Source organism: Poecilia reticulata, linkage group LG17 (genome assembly GCF_000633615.1).
Source record: "Poecilia reticulata strain Guanapo linkage group LG17, Guppy_female_1.0+MT, whole genome shotgun sequence".
NCBI classification, from domain to species: domain Eukaryota; kingdom Metazoa; phylum Chordata; class Actinopteri; order Cyprinodontiformes; family Poeciliidae; genus Poecilia; species Poecilia reticulata.
In genome coordinates, this window is record NC_024347.1 from 8,490,951 (window position 1) to 8,518,405 (window position 27,455).

Here is a 27,455-nt window from a genome sequence, read left to right on the forward strand (position 1 = left end):
AGTATAAAACTTAACATTCAAAGGCAAATACAGGATCCATTACAATAAACAATCCTGAGTTACTGAATGACAACTTCCTGATAGCATGGCGGCTAACTGATTACTGCTAGTTCTGAATGATTGTTTCTGACTGAGCAGAGTAATTATGCAGAACAGGGAGGAGATCGATTATTTTTTTAGAGATTATCTGTCTCATGTTAGGACAGCGAAAGTTTTAATACGTATGTAAAATGTATTTTTTAAGTTAGATGCTGCAGCTTTAAGCAGAGGTTCGGTGTGAGAGTCACTACCAGGTGGAGCAGAAGCGGCGCTCCGTCTGAAATATCACTACCTGTAGCGTAGCAGCGGTTCAACAGTGAGAACAGAACCAGCGTCTTACATCGCAGCTCCAAGACTTAAATAATTTTATGGGTTATTTGTTTAGCTTTCTGACCGTCATGCTAATAATCCGGGTGAGTGTTTGTAGCTGTGCGCTGCTTTACCTGCTATCTGATCCTCCATATGTCTTTTTTACTGCAGTGAGCCTCGATGTAGCCAAACTCCATCAAGTATGGCATTGTTTTTATGTCTATTAGCTTCGTTGTGTTGATGTATTTTGACGTGCTTCAATTTTCCGCAGCAACATGCAAACTTCCCCATTCACTCAGTGCGTTATAGTTCCACATCGCTTAGGATTTGTTGCTGCGCGTTTGCGCAGTGTGAAGGAAAGAGGAGACCAGCTGCACAGGCAGGCTGAGAAATGAGATGCAGGTGATCGGTATCGACAACAAGAGACCGTGATCGCTGATCACCGATCATGCACTTTTTCACGAAAATCGGCCCGATTATGATCGGTGGCCGATCGATTGGCACACCTCTAGTAGGTGGCATATACTTCTTCCCTGCATTGCAGATTCAATAGTTGCTAAAAGTCTAAAACTAATCAACCTCTATCCATGATGCTAAAATAATCAGCATCATGGAGCTGAAATGCAGTTATAACCTCTAATTCTAAATTATCGGGATATTTGCCACACAGTTTAATCTCAAAAACAGAAGAACTGGAAAACTGCCTTCCTGGAGTATGTTATGTTTAATAATATGTTAAATAAAGTCAAAGGGTGGTTGTGACTTACTCAGGTCCATTGAATAAAATATAGGTCCTGTGGTAGGACTTGCCTGGATGTAGATCCATAAGAAAAGTGATTACACAACAAACTTTAGTTTTCTTGCTGGTGTGAGAAGTCCAGTGCAGTTGCACTCCACAAACCTGGACTCATAGAAAAATGATAATTTTCCATACCTTTAGACCAGGGGTCCCCAAACTTTTTCCTGTGAGGGCCACATAACTTTTCCCTTCTCTGGTGGGGACCCGAGTCAGTTTGTAACAGAAAAAGTGTGACGATTGCAGGAGAGCCTAAATGTAAAATATTGTATTGTTTTCCAGAAAGCACAATCAAATAACCCCCTCTGGGTTTTTCACAGAAAAAAGTCCAGGAAGGATTATAGTCCGTATTTTCCGAACTATGAGCCACACTGGACTATAAGCCACAACACCAAAGTTTTTTTTGTTTTGTTTTTTTTTTAAACGGTAAACATACACTTAAAAGCCACAGATTTCTCTGCCGCTCCAGGTTTTCCACAACGATGCAGCAGCAGCAGAGGGGGGAGGACACCCAAAATTTGAGTCATAACAGGTCAATTGAATATCACATTTATTACATTGAAAAAGAAAAGTTTCCAAGTTTAGATTTAACTGAACTGATTACAGTAGTTTCCGAACGGTAACTGTAACAGTAAAAGTGCTGATCCTTCGTGTTGCTACTAGCATGTGCTAAATGAAAATGGCCGCTTTCTTCTTCTTCTTCTTTAGATTTCAACGACAGCTTGCATCCATTATTGTTGCACTACTGCCATCTACTGGATCCTAATATCTATACCTCAAATTCTCAATGATCCCAGTATTATTTAAAAATATATATATATATATCTTTTCCCCCTCAATGCTATTTAACTGATCAACAACATTCTCAAATTTCAATTCCCTATTAAAACCTAATTCCATTTTAACGAGCGCTTTCTTCTTTTAATTCCAATTTTGACTTCCAATGATTCACTTCCTGCTAAAGAGCCCCCTGGTGGTTGAAGAAAAATCCACATATAAGCGGCTTATAGTCCGGAAAATACGGTATATGAAAAAAAATCTGAATGCTCTGTGGTATTGTTCAGGGGGCCGGACCAATTATGGAGGAGGCCGGATCCCGCCTCCATATTTGTAACTTTCCGTTGGTCTCCTTCCAATAAAATACATTGAGATTTGTGGTTTCAATCTGGACACCAATACTGTGCAACTGTTCTCAAGTCCTTTTTGAATTAGAAGCACATTGCTTTGTCTTGGCACTGTGGTTTTATAGTATTTTTCTGTTTACTTTGTCTGAGGCCTATATGTCTATTTTCAAGCAACTCTCTCTAGAAGTGTGCCTATAGCTCGCTTAAATGTGGCTGAAAATAGACTGACTAGACTGCAGATGATTGAGGAGTTGTTGACTTATTGCTGAATTGATACGTTCATAGAAATGTTGCTGTTTTCTGTTCTTCTGTTCTTTCTGATCTGAATGGTAAGGGAGGTTCAGTATAGTTTTGGGTTAACCATCAGAAGTGCTAATTTCTCCGTTTGCTTCCTTCTGTCCACAGCAAAGCTGTGATTGTACCTCACACACTGCCACACTATGTTACCCACTTGCTGGCTGCTAGGCAACATGGCCTTCTGAATGGGGTGTATTTTTATATCTGTGTGCTCAGGGCTATGGATGTTATGAAGAAGAAAACATTCTTACTGCAGCCTGTTTTCTGCTGCATGCTCAATAGGAAGCCTTTGGTTCAATTATCATTATGCATTATCTTCAGATCAGTTTTATGTTCTTTACAACAGAAGATTTGACTTTAAACTTTCTTTACAACTAAATTTAGATAACTGTTCTTTCTATGCGTGTCTGTGCTGGGGAATTTACCTGCATAGTGAATCCTCCCTTGATAATTTCAGCATGTGAGTCGATTTAGGGCAATAAATTAGGGCAAGAGCCTCATTGCAATGCAGCACAGTATATTCTGGCAGCAGTGGGACTATTTTACTGTAGAGAGTATGACATTATAATCTGATGAGCATTTCATTAGTTATCAATGAGTGTGAGGATTATGCTGACTAAAAAAATAAAAATAAACACCCAGAGGAAATGGTTCAGTTTGGAAATGGGTTATTCCATGGAATTGTTATAATTAGTGGAAGCTGGTTGTGGGACTCGATTATCTTTGTGCCGCTGCTACATGTTTTTAGCATTGAGCTATTATAGGCTTGAATAGCTTCACTTATAAGTTAACTCCTTTTAGCACAACTTGATGGTGTTTTCTTAGCTTCCCATCAGATGGTTTTTTTAATCAGAAATGAACCCCCAGTGGGCTGTCACTGTTGTTAGCAAATGTCGCTTGTACGTCAGATTTAAGGTTGAACCAGAAACACAATACAAAGATTCTGGCTCAGGTGATTAAAAATCTGTATATTCAATTAATAATCAAAATTGACGCGTTAAAGTCTCATCGCTAGTTAAAATTTATTGCAATTGAAGCAGTTAATTGCATACTAATATTTTGGTGTACAGTAATATTGCAATAACAATATACTTGCCATACATTGTGCAGTCCTAGAAAATTGTATTCTGGACTTTTTTTTCTCTTTGTGTTGCTTTTTGTAGCCTTTTTATCTTAGAGTAGTTGCCAGTTCAACCCGGCAGGAACTAATTTGGATGATTGGAATCAAGAGACGTACTGGTGAGACTAGCGCAGATGGAAAATGGAAAAAAAAAGTATGTGATCTAAAGAATATTGTCTCTATCTGAACTGGTTCCCCTGTGTCGGCTTTGGCCGGCAGGTTATCTCAGATCTCCTGGATGATATGTAAACAAGACTCTCTCTCACCTCATTCTCTTCCTGAAGACATTGACGCAACTTCAGAGCAGAGTTCTCCCAAGGACTTGCTCTTAGATAAGACCACTGTGTCACTGTGCCTGGGAGAGCTGGCTGCATGGGGCTCACGGACTGTCTGCACACATATCTCAAGACAAAAGATGCACACTCCCTGATTTCACTACTTTTCGCTGGCCGCATGTCTGAATGTTGCTCTGTGTGCTGGGATTCTCTATCAATCCTTCCTGATGTTATTTCATCACTGTCTATCTGTTTATTTTATTATGAATTGTGGAGTACTTATTACTTTAGATCTACATTTAGCTTCATAATTTGAATAATGGAGTGAGACTTAGAGAAACTCGTGTTTATACGTTTATAAATTATTCTTATTATCCCAGAACAAGAATCAAAGATCCAGAACCAACATTTAATGGTATTCTTTACTAATCTAGAACAAACTTAGAATTGTTTTTTCTTTTATTGTGCTTGTGTTGTTTTTGTTTTTCTTCTAATTTATGTAAAGCACTTTGAACTGCCTTGTTGCAGAAAAAGTGCAATATTAATAAAACTTCTTCTTGAGTTCAGCAATCAGACCGCAGTTGATGGGCTCCGTTCTCCTCCAGTTACATTATGCAAACCGCATGGTTTTTCTAGAAGGATAACTTTTTGGTTGATTTAACACTTTAAAACATTAAATAATTAATTAGAGACCAAATACAGCAACCAGATTTTTAATTTGACTTCAGAAAATATTTTTCTACCATTTAAAAGAACCTTAAATATGCACGATTGGTACCGTAATCTGCCTTCTTCCTCCTCATTACTCTTCTCTTCCCTCCAATCTGCTCCATACTTTGGATTTGTTAGTTTCCAAATACTTCAAACTAAGTTAGTTAATACATTTGGCCATTTGAATAAAACTGGTATTTTATTCAAATTGCTTCTTAGCTTCCGTTGATAATGTACATCAAATAATTATAATGTGTACTTATCTGACTTAATAAACCCGATTGCTTTACTGGGACCTCAAGCCCAAGCTGTAGACCAATCACTTTTTCTATTGCAGTGCTAGTGATGAGTGATCTACATTTGTCTCCGTTTGTTTATTGATTTTCGGTAAAGATATATTATTACTGAAACAGCTGATATTCATTTGCACTGATAAGGTTCAGGATGTCTTTCTGATCACTGATGGATTTTAGCTGGTCTCTTGGCTTCCCATGCCTTTTTCCACTTCCCTTTGTATATGTTCAATATTTTTCCTTGTGTCATTTCACATTATTACATGACTTAATTTCTGAATTTGATTGTTTTGATTTCTTCTATGTATGATTATTTGGGTTGTTACCAACAATATCAATATTCACCTTTATCACCAATATCACCTGTCATTATGATAGTATCATATGTTTACTATGACAAACTGCGATGTGTTCAACACTTATTTTACCCTCTGTATTTAGCTGAATAAATATTAGGACCCAGAAATAACAGGCGGGTTGTCCACCCCTATGCTTTATAGTGGTGGAGGTGATATGCTTCAGTGATCATGTTAGTGCTGCCTGGTTTTAAGTCTTTCTCTGAGGTTTTGTTCTGATCTTCTCTCTATGTCGCAGCTCCCCATCCTGGCCTCCTCTGTTGTCAGTCTTTATTTTCTGGAGCTGACTGATATTTTCCAGCCAGTGCATTCTGGGTATACTTGTAATGACCGCAGCTTGTCGTTGCCCTACATCCTGCCCAGACAGGAAGTCTGCCCACTCCCTTTGCTCTTCAGCTTGGCCTTTGCAGCTCCAACAGTCACAGTAAGTTTCACAGACATCACATTTTGTTAATGAATTTCAGACACTGAAATTGAATCTGGTCTTATTAATGAACTATCAAAACAGATATACTGAAATTCTGATCTGAGGGCTAAAGCAACACATCAGTCAGACGAATTTATCACAGTGAAAAAAATACAGGCCATTTATAAATTGTGAGATGAATATCATATTATCTTGGGTTTGTAAGTTAAGTTGCTTTTAATCCCTAATGTCAGTGTGATCATGTAATTAACCACTCAGTTACACACCACTTTCAGTTTTCATATTGTTTATTTCAATCAATCAATAATTTTGCTAATAATCCTCTAACAGTAATCTTTTCTTTATTTTTATATCCTCAACACCAATAGCTTTTTAATCAGTATTTTTATTTTTCCTCAATGCTGTAATTGAATAAACAACAACAATGTGTTATTAAATGCAGAATTAATGAAAACATTAAACTTTAAAAATGAGTGAGAAACTGCCAATGTTGGGAAAATGGTTGATCTATTCCCACTAAATTATTGTAGGTTCTGTTCACCAGCGAAGAAAGTGTGATTTTTAAAAAATGGTGCATAAAGCAAATACATACTGTACAAACACATATGAATGCATATATAGTTTTTCCAGCACTTTAGACAGCTGGCTCCACTGTCTAAATTAATTTGTCAGCAATTTACATTGTCTGCCATCTTTGAAGTTAGTTGTTAAATGATAAGAAAAAAACTGTTCCAAAAAATCTGTCACGTTCTAAAAAAATACATTTCATCCTAGATTAGCCATTTCTGTTTCCACCTCACTGGAACCTTTATGTTTAGAACATGATGGGGATTCATGTCCTTGTCTGGAAATGTATCTCACTGTCAGATGTTGCACTAACTGTGTTTCTATTACAAACGTGCAAATCTTTGTCCATTTCCTGCTAATGTCAAAAAAGCACAATTTTGCAATTGCATTGTCTCCATTAAATAATCAATTTAATTAAATTCACATGTGAATAAGCTTGCTCATGAGATGAGTCATTAAAAATCATGGCAGCACTGAATGCAAACAGTTACATGATACATATTCATAATTCAGTCATGGCACTTGTCATCATCAGTCAGAGGAGACGTTGCCGTCTCATTCAGCCGTTGGAGCGCTACGTGTGCGGCATTTTGGGAAATTGTAGTCAGTGAATTTACATAAGAGCTATGGATTGTTGAGAATAAATCATTCAGAGTTTTCTTTTTATTTAGCCCTCAAAGCTAAGATTACAGGATACTTGGAGCTAGGTAGCGCCGTCTTTGGGGCATAGCTCAGAGAAAGGGCAACAAAGGGAATGGGAAACTCTTGTGGGATGCCATTTTGACTGTTAGCTCTTAAAGGCAACAGGTCATAATGGACCAGCTGTATTTTCACTGACTCACTGACTCTTCTGTAACGTCATACACCAAGAACTCTGCATGGAGAATGGATAATTCTCTACAGGATTCAACATGTTCAAATGACACATAACTTTTTTGATTGGTGTGATGCTGTGAGAGCTCTGGTGGAGCCAGCTGTCTGAAAAAAACAAAAACAAGCCATCTTCCTCCTACGACTTCCTGCTGTCTTCTTTGTGGTTTTTGCCAGTAGTAACAGCCAGTTGTTGTTCATGTGACTCGTGATGCAAAAAAGTGTTTCCATTGTAGTTCTCCAAAATACACCCATTTCAGTCTGGCTGAAAAGCACCTCATCCTAGTGCAAAAAACTTTATTGAAAATTTTATTTAATTTAGTTTTATTTTCTTCCATTATTTCTATTAAGCAAATTTATTTTCATAATTTCAATTTCTGCAATTTTATGGTTAATGGAAATGCAGCAACTGGTAACTACTATTTGTTGTTAAACTAAGTAGTCATTTAGAATAGTTTTTCAAAAGAGTCTGAAGTATTAGTGGATTTCAGCGAATCGTGGGGAGTTGTGAAATACATGAAGGTCTATGCATTCCTAAAAACAAAAAAATATTTACGTCTGCAATCAAACGTCTTACACTACTCAGGGTTTATTTAGTTTTTTTTATCTTAGCAGTTTAGTTTGTCAGTAGCTGTAAAAGTCTGGTTTGCCAACTCTTTTGTGCTGTAGATCCTGATAGGAGAAGCCATCCTGTACTGCTATCTGTCCAGGAGGTCGTCAACCACTCAGACTGAAGCTAACATCAACGCCGCAGGCTGTAATTTCAACTCCTACATTCGCAGAGCTGTTCGCTTTATAGGTGGGAGAATATATGCCTTGTACCGCAACAGATTAGAAACATCTCCATAGTGTCTGTAAGAAACATAAAACCAGCAGCTCATCACCCAAACTGGCAGAGCTGTTTTCCAGTGTGAGAGGATATGGTGGCAAACAGAACAACTGAAGAAAGCAGAACGACTACAAAATATGTGTATTAATCTGTAGGTGTAGAAGTTGCACATTATCATATGATTATTAACACAAGCATGCTTTGAATGGGCTCTGTTGCATAGGCGTCCATATCTTTGGCCTGTGTGTGACGGCTCTGATAACGGACATCCTCCAGCTGTCCACTGGGCTTCATACGCCCTACTGGCTGGATGTGTGCAAACCCAACTTGACCCACATTAACATGTCGAGCTGTGATGAAGCCTTCATTCTGGAGGATATCTGTTCCGGACCGGACCTGGGACTCATCAACGCTGGGAGGTGAGGCTCAATGAGCCACTCAGGATGTCAGAGGATGCTTGTGGGAGTCTGGGGATTATTTTTTGAGTTCATTGTCTTGGTAGTCACACTGACTCACATAGGGTTCAATTTTGCCATCACAGTTTTTTGTGACCTCTTTGTTCTCAGTTCACGAATGGCCATATAAAGAAAATTCAAAATCAAATAAATTGTCGTGTTCCACATTATATACTTCTTTTTGTATATGTGCATATGCTTTGAATAGAGATACAAGACAATTTTCTCCCAGATCAGTTTTCCTCAGTCGATGCCATAACAAGAGATGGTAGTAAGGGTTCATGCAGTGACAATACATTCAGACGTGACAAGTCTATTCATTTTGATCCGTCAGCCAGTGGTCATAATTATTTTCTTAGAATCAATCTGAGCTGGATTGAAAATCAACTGGTCATTACTATTAATAGTGGGACCATTGCTTTTCAGATTTGGATCTTGGATAAACATTTTACTGAAAGCCTTTCTGTAACATCAGAATGGCTGGTGTTGATATTCCTTTGGTTCTAATGAGAAGTCGATTTCATTGTCTTCACAGAAGCCACGTTAGAAGCTCCACTAAAGGAAAAACAACTTACACAAATTGGAACTGCTACCCTGATTACACACTGCTCTTCCATGTCAGCATATCGCAGCTGACATGGAAGTAAATGCTAGTTTTAACATTCTTGGATCTGTCATCTTTTCTACATTTAGATATTTTTAAAAAGCTAGTCAGGTTTATCTCATTATTTTTGGGAATAGGAACATTCAAATTATTTGTTGATCTGGAAAGACGTGAGATTTTTTGGTAGATATTTGTTCAATTAAATTAAATTCAGTTTTTTTAATATTGCGCCCATCTACAACAGATGCAAGGCACTTCATAAAAAAAAAATTATTTTCAATCCAATTATACAGACAGATTCAAATCAATTGCATATATTCAAAAGGGCTAAAAAGTGTCCCACTTGGCCAGCAGATTGGTTCAAGTCATTGATTTGATGCAATCAGCATTTATTCCTCCTGAATGAGCATGTGGCCACAGTGGACAGTTGGTGTCATTGCAGCAATCCCTCATGCTGAGCATCAGGATTTATGGATAAAAATAGCTGAGTATCATCAGGATAACAGTGGAAATTTATTCAACTTAGCCTTGGGCTGTTTCCTTGATCACTACAATATGTTCAGGCCTTTATAATACAAGGATCAACTGGATCAAATACAGTTTCAAGAGGATTTATCATCAACATGAACAAACTAATCATCAGGACATGAAGTAGCAACAACTGTGTGTTAATGTAATAATGTGTTTTCACTAATCCAAACCAAAGCTACATTTTAAACCACACTAAGGAGGCATAATGTGTCATGATGTGTGGTTAAGAGATGGTGAGATGCATTGGACCCAGGTTATGGTGAAATTTGTAGTTTTAATGATGACAATGAGGAGTACAGAAAAGTCCAGGCAGCACAGGTGAGCAATAATGCTCGGAGCTCAGACTCTGGTAGCAACTGGAATAACTCAAAACAGGCACTGGGGAGACACAGGCTACCACGACAAACGACAGAACAGACGAGGACCCGACAAGGAAACAAGAGACACAGGTGGATTTAAATACACAGAGTGTAATCAGGGAAACGGGACACAGCTGGGATCAATCAAGGGTCAACGGACAACACGGAAACTCAACAGAACAGAGAAACCTAAATTTACACAGGAAAAAAACAAATCCTCACATAATGTGGCCTTAATTGTTATTCTTTCACATGCTGCATTTATTAAACACCTGCTAGTGCAGTGTTGCCATACACATAACTCATCCAAGTTTCTTTGAAAGTCACATTCCTCTTTTAGATAAATATTCAGTGTTGTCCTTGACTGTGTGAACATGGTGCAGAACACTCAGCTTTCCTTGGTTTTTGTCTTTTAGGAAGTCTTTTCCATCCCAGCATGCCACACTGGCTGCCTTTGCTGCTGTCTACATCTCCGTAAGTAGCCTTTACACTTTCATATGTGCAGAGTGAAGCAAGTAAAGGCTGAACTCTGTCATTATTCTAAAAATGATCAGAAATAATAAGTGGTACACTTGTAACTATGTCTCTTAGATGTACTTCAACACAGTGCTGACAGACTCAGCCAAGCTACTGAAGCCTCTGCTGGTTTTCTCTTTCGTCATGCTGGCCATCCTGGCCGGATTGACCCGGATCATTCAGTTCAGAAACCACCCCGTGGATGTGTACTGTGGCTGGTTACTGGGAGCCGCCATCGCTGTTTATTTGGTAAAACCCATGTTTTAACATTGAGAGAATATACTTTAATTTGATAGAAGGGAGTCAGTCAATAGCACACACCACAAGGCTGCCACTACCAGCCAAGGTGACTGGTACTCTGTTGTCTTTATTGCTCTAGTTATGGCTAATTTTAATATTAAATCTGAATGTGAATAACATGCTGAGGCAACATATCTCAAAATGAATTGTTTGATTCAGTTCCTGACAGTTTTTGGGTCAGTTCATCTTTATTTACACTTGTTTCGTCAACACTAGCAAGATGATAAATATCAACTTAAGGAGGTTAGCGAGAGCTTAATGCTGGCTACAATCTTTGTGCAATAACAAGACTGCTGATCCATCCCTCTGCCCATTTAGAAGGGCGAACTGAAACTGGGAGCTGGGTCCGCAGCGGAGCCTGGTAGTCAATGACTTGTTTGTTCCACTGAGCTGTACGGCACAGGTTGGTGCATTCAGTACATTACTTTGTCTTTCCATTGTAAAAAGCGACTATGCCGCTCCATTCCTGGGCTCCCTTCAGCTGCAGCTCCATAACACAGTGGTACTGGACAGTTAGAGTGGAGCTCTGGGTGTCACACAACACAGTCCATTGATTGGGAGACAGCATGAGACATTCTAGTGCGCCACCTTTTTCTGAGTATAACGCTTCATTAGACTTAGGTTTAACCCCACCTGCCCAACTGGCAGTAGAAATGCTGTCCCGAGGAAGGCAGACCATACATTAGTGTTGGCCTTTTGTACATTACTATTTTAGTAATCTATCAATTATTCTGATGATTAATCGAGTAATTGAATACAATACATTTATGAAATAAAATGTTGGTAAATATTTTATCCATATTTTATTGGTAAAATATTACAGTATCAATATCAGATGTCAAGAGTGGCCCAATTTTTCATATTTGAGCATCCCTAACAATTACTTTTTAGTAGTTTAGAGAATTAAAATGTAACAATAATAGCTCACTTTTTAAGTTAACCTAGACAAAAATTATACAAACATTTGAAATTATATTTAATTTAATAATAAAGCAACAGATTCACAAAGACACTTCTACAAAATTGTCTACACTTCATTTTTTAGTTTATGTATTCATCTTCAGTCAATTTAATAACTGAACTCTCACTTTGCACAGCCATTTATAGCTTCTTTGTTTATATCTATCTGTATATGTATACGGGTGAGTCTCTGCTTCACCTGGATACATTTACCTGCTAGACTCTTCGCTTCTGTTTGCTCCAAACTGGTCACTAAGCAGCAGCTCTGGAGGAAAAAGTCTGTCGTAATCCAGGCATCATGCCAGTCATTTTAAGGATGTCTATTGGTCCTCCCATAAATGATAAAAACCCGGACATTATCATCAGTCAATAAAATTCTCCTGGATGGAACTTGAAAATTTGACGCTACACTGCTAGCTCTTAGCATTCATCAACAACTCATAGGCAGAAGTGAGAACATAGCACAATACAAATAATAATCACCGGCCAGAACACGGTGCACTAAATAGTAAAACATAATTTAACCAAGTGTCGAGGCAGATAATTTCCACTAGTAACACCAGTTGTTACTAGTGGAAACACAAAGTGTCGGTGCGTAGCGAGCTCTATCACCATTTAAGCACTGGAACCAGTTTCCCTCAAACAGTTGTTTCCAATTGTTCCAATTTTTGTACATGAACCCTTTCACACTGAACATACTTGTATTTAAATTTGATACTGACATTGGTTTTCCAGCTATTATCACACCTACAGCCACTCTCACTCACCCCGGTAGCATCACTTGAAAGTTGGTGAAAGGTTGGCTTACTTTGAACATTTGAGCTTTATCAGGGCAAACAAAAATCTTCTGTATGAAGGATTGCTACAAAGCCAACGACACCAAGCAAGTGATTGTTGCTACGTGACTTGATGCAATAATCGTCTGAATTTCCTTATATAGAAACTTTAACCTAATTTGATTGATAAAGTGAAATTGATGCGCCTTTTGAAAACTAGGATTAGTTGGAATGTTTGTTTGATTGAATTGATTTTAAACCTTATGCCCACTTTTCATTTTTTTATGTTTGTGTTATTTGAACAGTTTTGTACTGTATATGCAAAAAAGACTTTAATAACAGTATCCTGGTCGTTTAATTTTTTTACATCACAAAATCCTGGCATTTTAACAGAGGCGTGGGACATTACTAACTAGAAACAGTCTGTGTATTTCCTTGAAAATGTAGATCTTACCTATAAGACTACTGACATTTTTAAAACCTAGTCTGTTGAATTTCAGTGAATGTGAAAATGTATGACCATTAATAGTTTCAGTAGAAACCATATTTTCACTACAGTTGAAGCAAATATTTATGATCCTTTTTATGTCCCTCTTGAGGGTACAATCAATCAGCACCAAGTAAAAGGATTTCTGTTCCTGCATTGGCTGCTTTGCAAATACAGGCAATAGTGTACCTAGAAGCATTGTGCATAGGTATTTCAGCTTTCCAACCTGCATTTTCTATAAGGCATTTTTAGACATGCCTTATAGAAAAATCTAGTTAATCAATCAATCAATCAAATTTTATTTCTATAGCACATTTCAGCAGCAAGGCATTTCAAAGTGCTTTACATAATTAAAATTAAAACAGCGTGTGACATTAAATAAACAGTGAGAAAGAGGAAGAGATTTTGAAAAAAAAAAGATTAAAAAAGATAAAAACATTAAAACCCGCACCCCTTTTAGGACTTCAGTTAAACGGCGTTTAACAGGGACTCTAACCCTCTGGGACTTTAGTCAAAACGCCATTTGACAAGGACTCCAACCTCTAGGTTTTTAGTTGAAACTCCGTCAACAGAGACTCTAAACCCTGTAGGACTTTAGTTAAACGTCGTCTAACTGGGACGTTTTCTGGGGGGCTTTTACATCATTAAAACGGAAACATTGAGAAAGAGAAATAAAAAGAAAAAAAAAGTGCTTCAGCCTTCAAAGTGCTTTACATCATTAAACACAAAAACAGAGTCATGCAACATTGAATCAACAATCAAAAACATTAAATTTCCTGCAGAGTCAAAGTTCTGCCCTAAAAAAACCAAACAAAATAAAAACGGGGGAGGGGGGTACTCCAACCCGTACCCTTTTTCTTCCTAGAGCTTGAACCCGGATTCAAATTGGGTTTCAAATCCCAATTGTCATTTCTGTTCCATAAGCAACTCTAAACAGGTGGGTTTTAAGTCGAGATTTAAAGGCACTCAGTGTTTCAGTTGTTTTACAGTTTTCTGGAAGTTTGTTCCAGATTTGTGGTGCATAGAAGCTGAATGCTGCTTCTCCTCGTTTGGTTCTGGTTCTGGGGATGCAAAGCAAAACAAGAGCCAGAACCTGAGGGATCTGGAAGGTTGGTACAACAGCAGATCTTTAATGTATTGTGGTGCTAAACCATTCAGTGATTTATAAACTAACAGTATTTTAAAGTCTATTCTCTGAGCTACAGGGAGCCAGTGTAGGGACTTTAGAGCTGGTGTTATGTCTCCATCTTCCTGGTTTTAGTGAGAACATCAGCAGCAGCTGGAGGATTGATTTGTTAGACAGACCTGTGAAGACGCTGCTGCAATAATAGATACGACTGAAGATAAATGCATGGATGAGTTTCTCTAGATCGTGCTGAAACATCAATCCTCTAATCCTGGAAATGTTCTTCAGGTGATAGAAGGTCGACTTTGTGACTGTCTTAATGTGGCTCTGAAGGTTCAGGTCAGAGGTCAGAGGTCATCACTACTCCCAGGTTTCGTTCTGATCACTGGTTTTCAGTTGTCATAACTGAAGCTGTGCATTGACTCTAGTTTGCTCCTCTTTAGGTCCAAAGATAATAACTTCAGTTTTGTTTCTGTTCAGCTGGAGAACGTTTTGGCACATCCACACATTGATCTGTTCTGAGCATCTATTCAGTGATTGGATGGGTTCAGAGTCACCTGGGGACATCGTGATGTCCAAGTCGGTCTTGAAAATGAGATCTGGATCTCAACGTTGTTTACCTGGTTAAATAAAGGAAATAATAAAAAAAAAAAAATGTAGAGCTGTGTATCATCTGCACAGTTATGGTAGCTAATCTTATTTCCTGTTATAATCTGACACATTGGGAGCATATAAATATTGAATAAGAGGGTTCCTAGGACTGTACTTTGTTCTTGTAGTGTCAGGAAACAAATTAGTCTGTTTTTGTGGAGAATGTTTTTGGCTTAACTATCATGATGTGGGACAAAAAGCACAACTGTACAATATGAGAAGCATGCCTGCTGCTCAACCTGCAGTTTGTATTCAGAGCATCAAATCAGCGAGTTTTCGCTCCAGGATTTTTGGGTATCAAATCCATCCATACATCCATTTTCTTGACACCCTTGTCCCTCAGTGGGGTCGGGAGGGTTGCTGGTGCCCATCTCCAGCTGACGTTCCGGGCGAGAGGCGGGGTCACCCTGGACAGGTCGCCATTCTGTCACAGGGCAACACAGAGACAAACAACCATGCACACACACACTCACACCTAGGGGCGATTTAGACAGACCAATTAACCTGACAGTCATGTTTTTGGACTGTGGGAGAAAACCAGAGTACCTGGAGAAAACCCACCATGCACAGGGAGAACATGCAAACTCCATGCAGAAAGACCGGGGCCGGGAATCAAACCCAGAACCTTCTTGCTGCAAAATAACAGCTCTACCAACTGCGCCACTGTGCAGCCCGGGTATCAAATCAATTAAGTGATTTGATTATTCATATCATCCTAAATCCGAGTATGATCCCCATCACTTCAGCCTGTTCTCTCACTTCGTTTATCACTCTGAACACAGCCATCTGGACCAACCTGCAGGGGTCTCTGCAGTTGTGGGTTGTGTGAATAGTAGACAGGTGGCTGGTGACCCTTCTGAGTCATTTATTTGAATATATTCTAATGATGGAAAAAGAAAAGAAAGAATTCATTATTACCTTCATTAGCAGAGTGAGCATTATAATATCAAAATATAGTATATTTTAATAGTGTTTAGCATCTAGTTAGTCAGTAAGCTATCAAAGTTGCTTAATAAATGGTCAAACTTATATAACATATGGTACATGTTATTTAGATGTAAGATTCTTAGAACCAAGCTTCTTTAAGGACTGAGAGGAAATCCTGAAATGTAGGAACTGCTTGGTTGATACTCATATAGTATAATGCCTCCTACACACCATAACCCTCGGCCCACTCTCTGCTTTAGACACTGCCAGTATACACTTTCAGACTTTCTGCTGAAGCATTGACACATCCACACATTCTAACACTTCCCTCTGTAGCTACCCACGTTTTTTGTTGTTCTGGTTTGTCCTGCAGGATGAAACTCTGCTAGCAGATATGCCTGGTCATGTTGAGAAACTTTTAATCAGAATCAAAATCTGAATTTACTCATAGTTAAAGGAAATATACTCGTCTGACATGTCCTACTGTCTGCTCTCCTACAGATTTGAGGTACCCTATAATGCCATCAATAGTGGGTCAGCTCCCCAAAACATTGAATTCACGTGCCCCAATAACTTACATGTACAGGTGTATAAAATTCAGCAGCTTGGCTTACAGACTGCTTCTGTTTGATTCAGTTTATTTATAGCACCAATTCACAACACGTTGTCTTAAGGCACATTATAAAAAAGGTAGCTGTCCAATCATACAGTCAGATAAGATTTGCAGTCAGTTACATGCTTTCCAAATTGATGGTAGTTACTAAATGATGACGCCAAGTTCAGTTTATTATTCAAATTGGTATAAATTAATTTTCTGCCTAAGGAAACCCAGCAGATTGCATTGAGTCATTGACTTGGAGCATTCACTCCCCCTGAACAAACACATAGAGATATCGGACAGTCGCTTGCATTGTGTTGTTGACTGATAATCCCTCATGGTTTTGACATCCCTTCTGGTTATTACATTGTTTTATTTGATTCTACTGAGGCTGTTCTTATGGCAGATCCATTTGACATCCAACATCATTACACATCTCCATTTTCTGCTGCTAGCCTGGGTGTTTGTCTGCTTGGGATTTGTTTGTACAGGGTGTATACGCAGTAAGCAACTTCAAGCCAAGTGAAGATCGCTCCAGAAGTCAACTGAATCCTCCCTTTCTTAGAGAGCGACCCCTCTCTTCCCTCCCCAATGTCAGCCAATCAGCAACCAGCAACAGCCACCAAGGTAAAATCCTGTGCCCTTTGAAATGTGTTAAATGACACCTTTAACACACATTGTACTTTCACACTAAAGGCTCCCACATACGAAGGCATAGTGTGCATATGCTGTTAGCTGCACAAACTCTGCAGACGGTTTTGCTGCAGTCTTTTATAGTCAAGTATACTGATTGCCTGCATTTCTTGTGACAAGTTCCTTAATTTCTCACAATCTTTCCGAATTGATACTAGTTACCAAATGATGAAGTCAAGTTCAGTTTATTATTCAAATTGGTAAAAATGAGTTTTTGTCTAAACAAACCCAGCAGATTGCTAGCAAGTTTGCTGAGCCAGCTGGGTGCCTAGTCCCGTTTCTGCTTCACCAGGGCAACCACTGCACACCTGTCTGTGCGGCACAAAGTCACAGTCTGATGCGCTTTCTAGCAACTTATTGCGCTGACTCTCAGCTTTATCAGCTCAGTGTTTCATATCAAAGAGTTCGATGTGGACACAGTTTTCCACTGAAACTCTGAGCATATGCATATATAAAAATGTACTTTTGCACAGACATGTCCAGCAGACATAATGTGGAATGAAGTACACCAGAGTATGTGGGGGCCTTAAGGTACACACCAAACAGAGACAGAACACACTGAGACGATTTTAGTTTTTTTTTGTTTTTAGACTCTGTGTCTGCATGGATCCAGTGTTTTGGCAGACCAGAAACAACAGTCATTTTGAAACTGGATCCCAGAATTGATACATTTCAAAGTGAAAACCCCTGTCCACCTCACTCTCACAAATAGCAAACAATATTTTTGCTTACAGCGCCACCGATTGGCCCGGCATACCTTCTACAGCATTTTCAGTGGTACTGCGTCCTGTTGTGTGGATGCACATTTTTTATTCATTTTACAAATATGTATAAAGCATAACATCATTTTCCCCATACAGCCAAATGCTGTTATCAGTTTATGAGAGAAGGTGCATTAGACTATCATAAGAAACAAATAAATGACATATGACATTAAAATAAATGTATCATACCTTAAAATGTTTACTTTGCAAAACTTTGGTCCAAAACAACTTGGCATTCATTTTGATTAAATTGTCAGTGTTGTAAGAAGTAGATTGCAAATCAATATATATATATTTTACCCATAATCCTTATAATGAGGGGATTATGTGTCATATCTGGATATTTTTCTTTCCTTGTCCATTCTGAGCTATTTTCCCACCAGGAACCGCTCCGAAAATCCACCATAGAGAAACTACAAATGCTTGACATTTTGTTCAGTCTGTAGCAAGTTATCCATCCATCCATTTTCTTCCGCTTATCCGGGGTCGGGTCGCGGGGGCAGCAGCTTCAGAAGGGTAGCAAGTTATTATTAAAGTCAAACAGTATTAAAGCTCTGGGGATTTCCTCAGTTCTGATGTGGTCCAGATATGACTATCTGAATTAAATTTGCACTTTAATCAGATGTCCTAATTACCTCAGATTTAACCGAGCAGTAAGAGTTTAACTCCTTTTTTGCTGTCTTTGATAGTCCACCACACCCTGGCCCCCAGCCCACCAAAGCCCATCATTACAAGGACCTCCTCCCACACTTTGGCCCCTGACCATCCAGTACCCATCCTAACTCGCAGCTCCTCCTATCGGGAGCCATCTATGAGCAATCTGAAAAGAGCCAGTGCTGATGTGGAGGTGATCACTCAGTCCAGTCCACCTGGAAACCGTGACAACATAATGACCTTCAGCAGCAGCACACTGCCAAGGTAGCAGTTTGTTTCACACCAAACACATTTAGTCACCAATGTTGAAGGTTCTAGTGAAGTTATAAATTTAATCTCTTCAAACTAAAAGTTTTAAAGCACCAGGTACTTTAGCTACTCTTTTACAGTGGTTTTGATCTGAGCTTCTCTGGCCTTTCAGAGGGTCTTTCAGTTTTTCTTTTTAATTTATCTTTTAGTGGAACAACTTTATTTGAGAGATTTGTGCATACATAGTGGCCTTTGCCACAGTCTTCTTCTGTTATGTATTTCATCTCATCATTCTCCAGGTCCCATGGAGGCTCCTCTGTGGAGGAAGGCCGTATCCCACGACGACATGCCTCCATCCACACCTCCATGGACTCCGCCAGATCCAAGCAGCTGCTCAGCCAATGGAAGAACAAGAATGATAACAGGAAGCTGTCAATGCAGGTGATGGATGGAATAAGGCCACTCCCCTCTTCTCCCCAGAGGAACACAGAGTTCCGTTGCTCCTCTGAGCCATGTGCAATGGGCCTGGAAGTGGAGCTCCGGGCTGGAGCCCACATACCTTCGTCCGCAGGCCAGGAAGTGGAGATGCGTGCTGGGGCCCACATCCCGGCGCAGTACATGAAATTAGCAGCAAGCTCTGTCCCTATTGGCAATCATAATCACCTGGCACATAATGGCAGCAGTGGAATGGCCGGTGGGGCCAGAGTCTCCATGCAGCCTCGTCCTGGATCCTCCCAGCTGGTTCACATTCCCGAGGAGGAAAATCCTAACAGCAAGGATCAGGAGAGTGAATCAGAAGACAGCATGATGGACGGCGGAGGGTCAGTGAGAGAAAAATGGCTGAGAGTTGCTGAGAAGACCACCCTTCCTTGCAGACCCCTGAGTGCTGGAGGACAGCCTCGTCTAATGCAGGTTAAACTTCTTTTACTTTCTGATCCACAGATTTTTTTTAAAGGGAGGGTATTATGGAAAAGAAAAGGTTTTCTCTTAGCTTCACATCATACTAGAATGTTATTCCCTCATCAAAAACTTTTCTGGAGTGTTGCTTTGATTCTTTTATGCATGTTTGAGAGGCACCTAAACACCTGCACCTCCACCTATGTCTACAAAGCTTCTCCTTAGAGCTGCAGTCTGAACCAAGATTTCTAACCAAGAAATCATTACTGATATCAATTTGTTCTAAAAGTATTACTGATTGCACTTTAATAATTAGGTAACTTTATGTTATTAAAGGTAAAGTTTAAACAGTAATGATTTCTTGGTTAATGTCAAGTTGTCATAACAAAGACATTTTGAATAATGTCAACTTTGTATTAAAAGTGTCATAATTTACCGAATTACGCTTTATGACAACAGTCATAAATATTCATGAAGGCTTATTCATGTTCATGACAGGTGTTATGTCATGTTTATGACAGTCTTATTCACCCCCCTTCAAATAAAGTGTTACCATTTCTTTTAAGTTATATTTGATATGAACAACATTATTATAAAAACTAAAAGTAACTATACTTACTTGATTGTGCTACAAAATGGCACCATGTGCCCGAAAAACATATAATGCCACCATGACCTTGTCCTGTCAGGCGATAGGGCCTGGATAATACCTGGATAATACCTGGATAATACCTGGATAATACCCGTGTTAAACGGACGGTGGAGTCCGGCGACGACAGGCGCTTAAATTCCGTAACAAAAGTATGTTTTTATCTTTTTTTTTCATCTTTTTTTTTTTCAAAATCTCTTTCTCTTTCTTACCGTTTTTCAATGTCACATGCTGTTTTTATTTTTTCTTTAATTATGTAAAGCACCTTGACATGCCTTGCTGCTGAAATGTGCTATATAAATAAAATTTGATTGATTGATTGATGACTGGTGAGGAACAGTCTCCACCAAAATCAGATATGCAAAATCAAAATCCAATATAGAACTTATATTTTAATTTTGATTGTAACTAATTAAAGCTTATAACAATATAATAGCAAGAAAGACAAACTAATATTTAATAAGGTCACCATTTTTTTATTATTTGAATGTTTTCTTTAGCTGACCTCTCTTTCCAGATTAAAATTGAAAATCATACATACATCTTACATTTATTTTACATGACATACATGCAGCTTTCCCTCTCCACGAATATCTCATGGAGAGATTCTTGCTTCTCATTTTCCTTTAATTTTCTAAAAATCTGTCAGTCAAACAAAATGGCCTTGAACGGTTTTGTTCCGTCTGTAATCCCCCTGAACTAATTTAATTATCTTCAATGTGTAGAAGAAGAGCACCTGTTGCTCATTGTGTCTATAGGGTTCACTCAGCACTGCCCCCTATCAGTGAAGCACGGTACTTCCTGCTTCAGCAACACATTTCACTGCATGTCTATGGTCGAATAGAATGATGAAATATGTCACACACATTCATTAAATATATCAGATTGTGGAACGTCACAAAATGTAGAAAACGGGTAGTTAAACAAGTACATTAGCAATATGGTATGGAGACAGACAACAATAGGCATGCTCCAATTGCATGCTTCATTCGCTCGTCTGATACAGCGCCCCCAGAGGTGAGGCACAGTACTGCACTGCCTCACCCTGGTCTTCCATCCAACCATTTTCTAACACCCTTGTCCCTTAATGGGGTCTGGAGGGGTGCTGGTGCCGATCTACAGCTAACGTTCCAGGTGAGAGTCGGGGTCACCCTGGACAGGTCGCCAATCTGTTGCAGGGCAACACAGAGACACACAGGACAAACAACCATGCACACACTCACACCTAGGGAGAATTTAGAGAAATCAATTAATCTGACAGTCATTTTTGGACTGTGGGAGGAAACCGGAGAACCCGGAGAAAACCCACCATACACAAGGAGAACATGCAAACTCCATGCAGAAAGACCCGGGGCCGGGAATTGAACCCAGAGCCTTCTTGCTCCAAGGCAACAATGCTACCAACTGCACCACTGTGCAGCCCCACCCTGGTCTTACCTCATGTATTTCAAACAGGCAATGTGTAAATTCATTGAGTTTGACCATAAAAATGTTGGAATTAGCAATATAAACTATTATAAACTATAGCAATATATACTATAGAAAGTGGACAAACTGATTTTCTCTCATCATTGTTAACATATATATTATTTTTCATGGGCATATGTTTACATATCTGCTGACTGCTTTCTTTAACAACATATTTTCAAAAGATTTACTCTACCGCAAATCTATTTTTGTTAATTTTTACCAGAATGACATAATTGGAATAGACCACTGTAGATCCTCTCTATTCATGTTTGCAATAATTCAACTTAAAGGTTCTATGTGATGTTTTTAGAAACTTGCCTTTACAGTTGTATTTGGGCTAATATCAGTGTGCAAATTCAAAGTTACAGTACATATTTTGAATTTACACACTGTTTAAAAGACAGTCACCATGATGCACCCGAACTGTGGCAGGAGGATGATGTTATGTTTGGAACCCGAGCCTTGGGGATCAGTGGCCATCCATGGAGAATGTAGTGAAAGCAAAGCCCCCAGCTTCAATTTGAGTTCATAAAGTGAAGATTAATGTGGCAAGAAAGAGGGAAGGAGGATGTCTGACAGAAGTAGCTTGGTGACTCAAACAAACCAAACAGCTTGCTACCCAGTGATTTAAACAAACTCTGTGGTAAGTAAGTCTACTCTGCCTGTAATTCACCAGGCTGCCATACTGAATAATAGAATCAGTACTTTCAAAAACACAAATTCAGCCAGTATTCAGGAAGGTGTTGCAATTCCTGCTCTGTTTCTGATCAACAATGTTGTTCTGACACTTGTTGTTGCACAGATCTGCTCATTAGTTCAGATGTGGGTGCATGAATAGACATTTGTGCACACATGCACACACACGCACACACACACACACACACGCACACACACACACACACACACACACACGCACACACACACACTAGTGTGCCACTCTGCAGCACTTCTCAGCAGGTGAAAGAATCTGGCCCAATCAGCAGCACCCTCAACTCGGGTAATATAAGGAATCCACCAACCACTTTGCTGGTTTTGAAACAGAGCTGAGGAAGGCAAACACAGCCTCCAAAGCAGCATTTCATGGGAATGGACTTAGATTAAACAAGGACTACCGGTAAGCCGTTAACTGGACTCAATTGAAATGTAATTTGACTGTAGTTTCGCATTTGAGAAAAGAAATACAGAATTTATTGAAGGAACAGTTTGCACTGCTAGTTTTTACAGTTTGGTTCCATTAAATGTATATTAAGATATTTAATGTAAAAACTTATGTCCTAAGAAAAAGGAAAAAATTCAATTCTAAAATGTTTGGATTTGTTTGATTCAACCAAACATGGAATTTAATAATTTAATACTTGAATTTATGGTTAAAACTGTGAAAGAAATGTATGTCTAAGGTTAAAAGTGGAATTAGTCATTAAGATAAAATAACTTTGAACCAAATATCTAAAATGCATGTTAAATATTTTGTATGTGTTTTTGTAGGTTTTTCACCTGTTCATGGATTTTCACTCATTGGTGAAAATAAAAAAGATGGAGTGAAATCCTGAAGTCTCTTCAAGTCCTCCTTTTCAAATATGGGAAGCCATGAAATGATAGAACACTTGACACCTATAAGGGTCAGCACTAGAATGCTTTGTATCCTTAGCCATGCAGTCATTATAAACATTTTTATCCAATTTTTCTTAACTCTGGTCATCTGGGCCGCTGTCTTTTGCTTGAGATGTTAACAAGGAGTCCTTTTCCTAGACGTCTATCTGTAGCACTGCTACTTCACATTCAGCTGGAAAGTTGGGCAATTTTTCGGTATAGTTTCCTGGCAGCAGAGTTTGGAATTGGCCTTCATTTATTGTGTTTTTCTTTTTCCAGGTCATAGCCTTGTCCAAACAGCAAGGTCTCCTTCACTCTCCTCGTTCTGAAGATGGATCTATTCGGTACAGAGCACTGACAGACCAAGATCCATCTCCTCCGGCCTCTACCACTGGGGCAATAGGAGTTGGAGGTACCTGTGTACTTTTCTTTGGCAGTATGAATCTTGGTGTAATCATGTTGAGATATTTTCTATTTCAAAAGTCTTTAGAAGCACATAGATGTGAAAAGACAAATTCCAAAAATGGACTTCAGACAGTTCTATGCCATGCCACCAACTGTTGTATGATGTACAATAGATAGTTGTTTCTTTGGTCTGTTTTCTAGGAGGTGGTTTGGAAAGAAGTGGCAGCATAGTTCGTGTTGAAGCTCATCCTGAATCCAGACAAAAGCCTGTGGTGAAACCTCCAAGCACAGATGGCAGTGGATCATGGCGATGGAAACCACCGGAACAAAGAGCATCCCTGCGACAGTCAACGTTTGCCCTGAATGACCTAAACAGACACGCAGACAGCTGTGATTCTCTGAGAGATGGAGGTTCAGTGGATGGAAGGAGGAGCGTGACAGGGACTGAATCAGAGAGTGATGGTGGGGGGGACGGTGGAGGAGGAGGAGGTGCATACGCCAATCATCCACGTGTGATGCATCCCTTACACCCCTTACACCAAAATAATCCTAACAATTACCAGCATCACAATTTTAACCCAAACAATCCCAATAATCCAAACTTTAACAATGTTCATCCAAATTTTAACCCCAACTCCAACATGTCTTTTCCTTCTACTGTCACCTTTGCTCCTCCCTTCCACCCTCACCCCCAAGCAGTCACCACTATCAGGGTGACCCCGGTGGAGACGACAGCTGCTAGCAGTGACGGAGGTTCAGACAGCCAGTCTGTGGCCTCGTCCAGCCGGGAGTCCACTCTTCGAAGAAAGGGCAGTACTAATGTTGTTCATGTCCAAGACCGAGGGCCCACCCCAGATCTCCATAACAACCACCGCCCCAGTGATGATGGCAACCGCCTTGACAATGAGAGCAGCAACCGTTTCCATGAAAACCTTCGAAATTTTCAAGAAAATCCAATCCAGCCTAATTTCCCCAACAGGCAGATGCAGGTCGTGTTTGGTCGTCCAAGCCCAACTCCTCCCCCTACTCTGCCCCGCCCCCTCCTGAGTCACACTCCACCTCCTACTATGGGGCTGGCCTATAAAGAATGAGTCATCCATCTGTACCCGTGTTTAAAACAATGTCATCAGTTTGAGACTACTGTTAGGACCAAAACTTGTAAGAGTGTGGAATCATATCTAGCCACTGTCCGGGATCAAGACTGGGAATGTTTCCCTCTCCCACAACAGTGAGTATTCAACCCGTTCCAACCAACTCCATCAGTTGTGAATTTTATAGCCTGGGCTCTATGTGTAAGAGTTTGAACCCATTTTTCATTTTGTTATGATTTAACTTTATATTTAAATCAACGCCTGTTGGAGAGACTGGATAACTTTTGGCAAACAGTGACTTCATAGGCACAATGGGCTGAACAAACTGAGTGATGCTAGTGTATGAGGGAACCTAGATCTCCATCCGCTGTTCTCCTTTTACACTTGTGAATTTGACACTGATTGGATTCACAAACTATCATTTACATATTTATCAGCTTTTATACTTTTACTGAACAAACCAACAACTTGTGAACATTACAGAGTGAGCAAATGATCTACATCCTACGGCCACCCCTGTAGTGAATCTGCAGCCTGAATGAATCAAACCCCCAATCTTCAGTGTGAGTGGGCCGCAGTCCTGAGTGCAGTCAGAGCACTAACAGTATCTTATAGGTGTGTGATATTGTGTTTGTGGTGGCAGAGATCAATAAGTTACATATTGTGTTAAATATATAGTATAACATGCTGTCTTTATTCTTTTAGATGTAACATTTTAATTTTGTGCAGTATGATTTGCTGCTAATCTTAGGGTTGTTGGTGCTTTGACATGTGGAGTGAATGATCTAAATCCACCGAAACAACAAGGCCGAAGACTAAACACAAGACGAAGAGATACAAATTACACATTACGATTCAGAAAGATTCATTTATTGTAAAAATCTACATATAGTTTAGGGGACATAACATTATGGGAAATGTCATTTTATTTATTTATAATTCTATAATTTTTCAATGATTTTAAAACTAATAATCCATAACACATCAGAATCCTTGTTCAAAATGATCATTAAACAGTAACAATTTCTTTACATGTCTATAATTTTGGATTCATAACGAGCTTTAGACGAACCATGTTTCTCTCTTTATAGCACCGACATGAATAAGACGGTTTCTTTAATATAAAAGTCAACTTTTTAATTGCTCTTAGTTAGTTTTACACACCTAAACCTTTTTTTGTTATATCAACATCATTACAATTGATATTAATAATTACTAGGTATTTGTACATATATTAATGCCAAAAATGTGCAGTATGGCTCTGTTGGTTCTCTATTCACTAGGGCTGCATAATATATCACAAATGTATTGTCATCAAAATATCAGTGTGCTCAATATTCATATCACAAAGAATTGTTTGCATAGCAATAATTGTTGGGTAATATATTTTACAAGTTGTATTTTTCATGTTAATGTAATATTTTGCCAGTAGGATAAAGTCTGGACAGCAAAACCTCAAACCAGACAAAGATCACAGAGTAACCACAGATTAGAAAGAGAGGAAAGAAGAATACATCCACCTGATATCATCACAACAATATTTACCAAAATTAAAATGATTGCCATCAGAAGATTTTATAATATTGTGCAGCCCTTCTAGTCATTTTTACCAAACCTATCTAGTCTTGTTTAAAACCTGAAGAATATTTCTGAGTGGAACCAAAATGTGGAACTCTGTTACTACACAACTCATTAACGGAAACCAGAAACGGTGACCAGACCAGATCAACAGTCTGCTGCAGACCGTTATGGTTTATGACGAATGCTTCAAGCTTTTTGTTGCCATCATTCAACAGTGACATTATGTAGCTGGTTTTACATCAATTATATCCTTCCTTCCTTTCATCCTTGTTTCCTTCCTTCTTCCCTGTAGGCACAAATGACACATGATATTATTGCAGTATTTACTGATATGATCCTATCACAACATTTTCTAATATTGTGCAGCCCTAATGTGAACTCCATGCAGAAAATACCCAGGTAGAAATTTGAACCCAGAAACGTCTTGCTGCGAGGCAACGGTGCAGCTCCAGCAGTGATCACAGTAAATTATAACTTGAACTCCCTTCAGTACAGCATTTTAATTTTAATGGTACCATACCAACTTTATTTCTAAAGCACTTTAAAACAACCACAGCTGACACAAAGTGCTGCACATTAAAACACAACAATAAAAAAACAACTTGCAGTTTAAAGACATACACAATTTAAAACTAGATCCCGCTGAAGTTGAAAGCCAAGTAAAATAGATGGGTTTTAAGACGAGCTTTAAAAGTGGGATATATTCAGCAGGTATAAATCTTTCAGTGAATTTTTTCTTATTGTTGGTAAGCCAGCTTGTCCACAGACATGACCTGTTTTCACATTCCTGTTTTACTTCCCGCCAAAGTGCCATCAAAGAAGACATGTACAGTCAGCTGCTCTCACAGGCAGCAGTGTGTTCATCGTTTTATTGAAACTTCCTTGGAAACAGAAATACTGTCATGTTTGGATTGTTTGATATATTAGAAAGCACAGTTAAAGAGCTATGTATGTCTAAAAACACAATCTCCTTTCCTCACAGTCTGACATTTATTCAGATAAAACTGTTCTTGGTCAGTTAGAATCACTATAATGAGTGAGATGCATTAGTTTAGATTTTTTTTAAACATATTTTACATTGAAAGGCTTTGATACATTTCTTCAGTATT

The 27,455-nt window shown here is 39.0% G+C and overlaps 1 protein-coding gene across 1 annotated transcript in view; it reads left to right on the plus strand.

Annotated features, from left to right (window-relative positions):
- LOC103479244 (phospholipid phosphatase-related protein type 4-like) overlaps positions 1–26,610 on the plus strand; it is a 36,719-nt gene extending 10,109 nt beyond the window's left edge. Inside the window, exons 2-11 of the mRNA XM_008433569.2 lie at positions 5,559–5,744; positions 7,854–7,983; positions 8,237–8,432; positions 10,379–10,436; positions 10,554–10,727; positions 16,795–16,930; positions 18,450–18,678; positions 18,963–19,575; positions 23,549–23,681; positions 23,876–26,610. Of these exons, the coding sequence (XP_008431791.1) occupies positions 5,559–5,744; positions 7,854–7,983; positions 8,237–8,432; positions 10,379–10,436; positions 10,554–10,727; positions 16,795–16,930; positions 18,450–18,678; positions 18,963–19,575; positions 23,549–23,681; positions 23,876–24,765 (2,745 nt within the window). The 3' untranslated portion in view covers positions 24,766–26,610. The remainder of the gene's footprint in view (positions 1–5,558; positions 5,745–7,853; positions 7,984–8,236; positions 8,433–10,378; positions 10,437–10,553; positions 10,728–16,794; positions 16,931–18,449; positions 18,679–18,962; positions 19,576–23,548; positions 23,682–23,875) is intronic.
- The last annotated feature ends 845 nt before the right edge of the window (positions 26,611–27,455 follow it).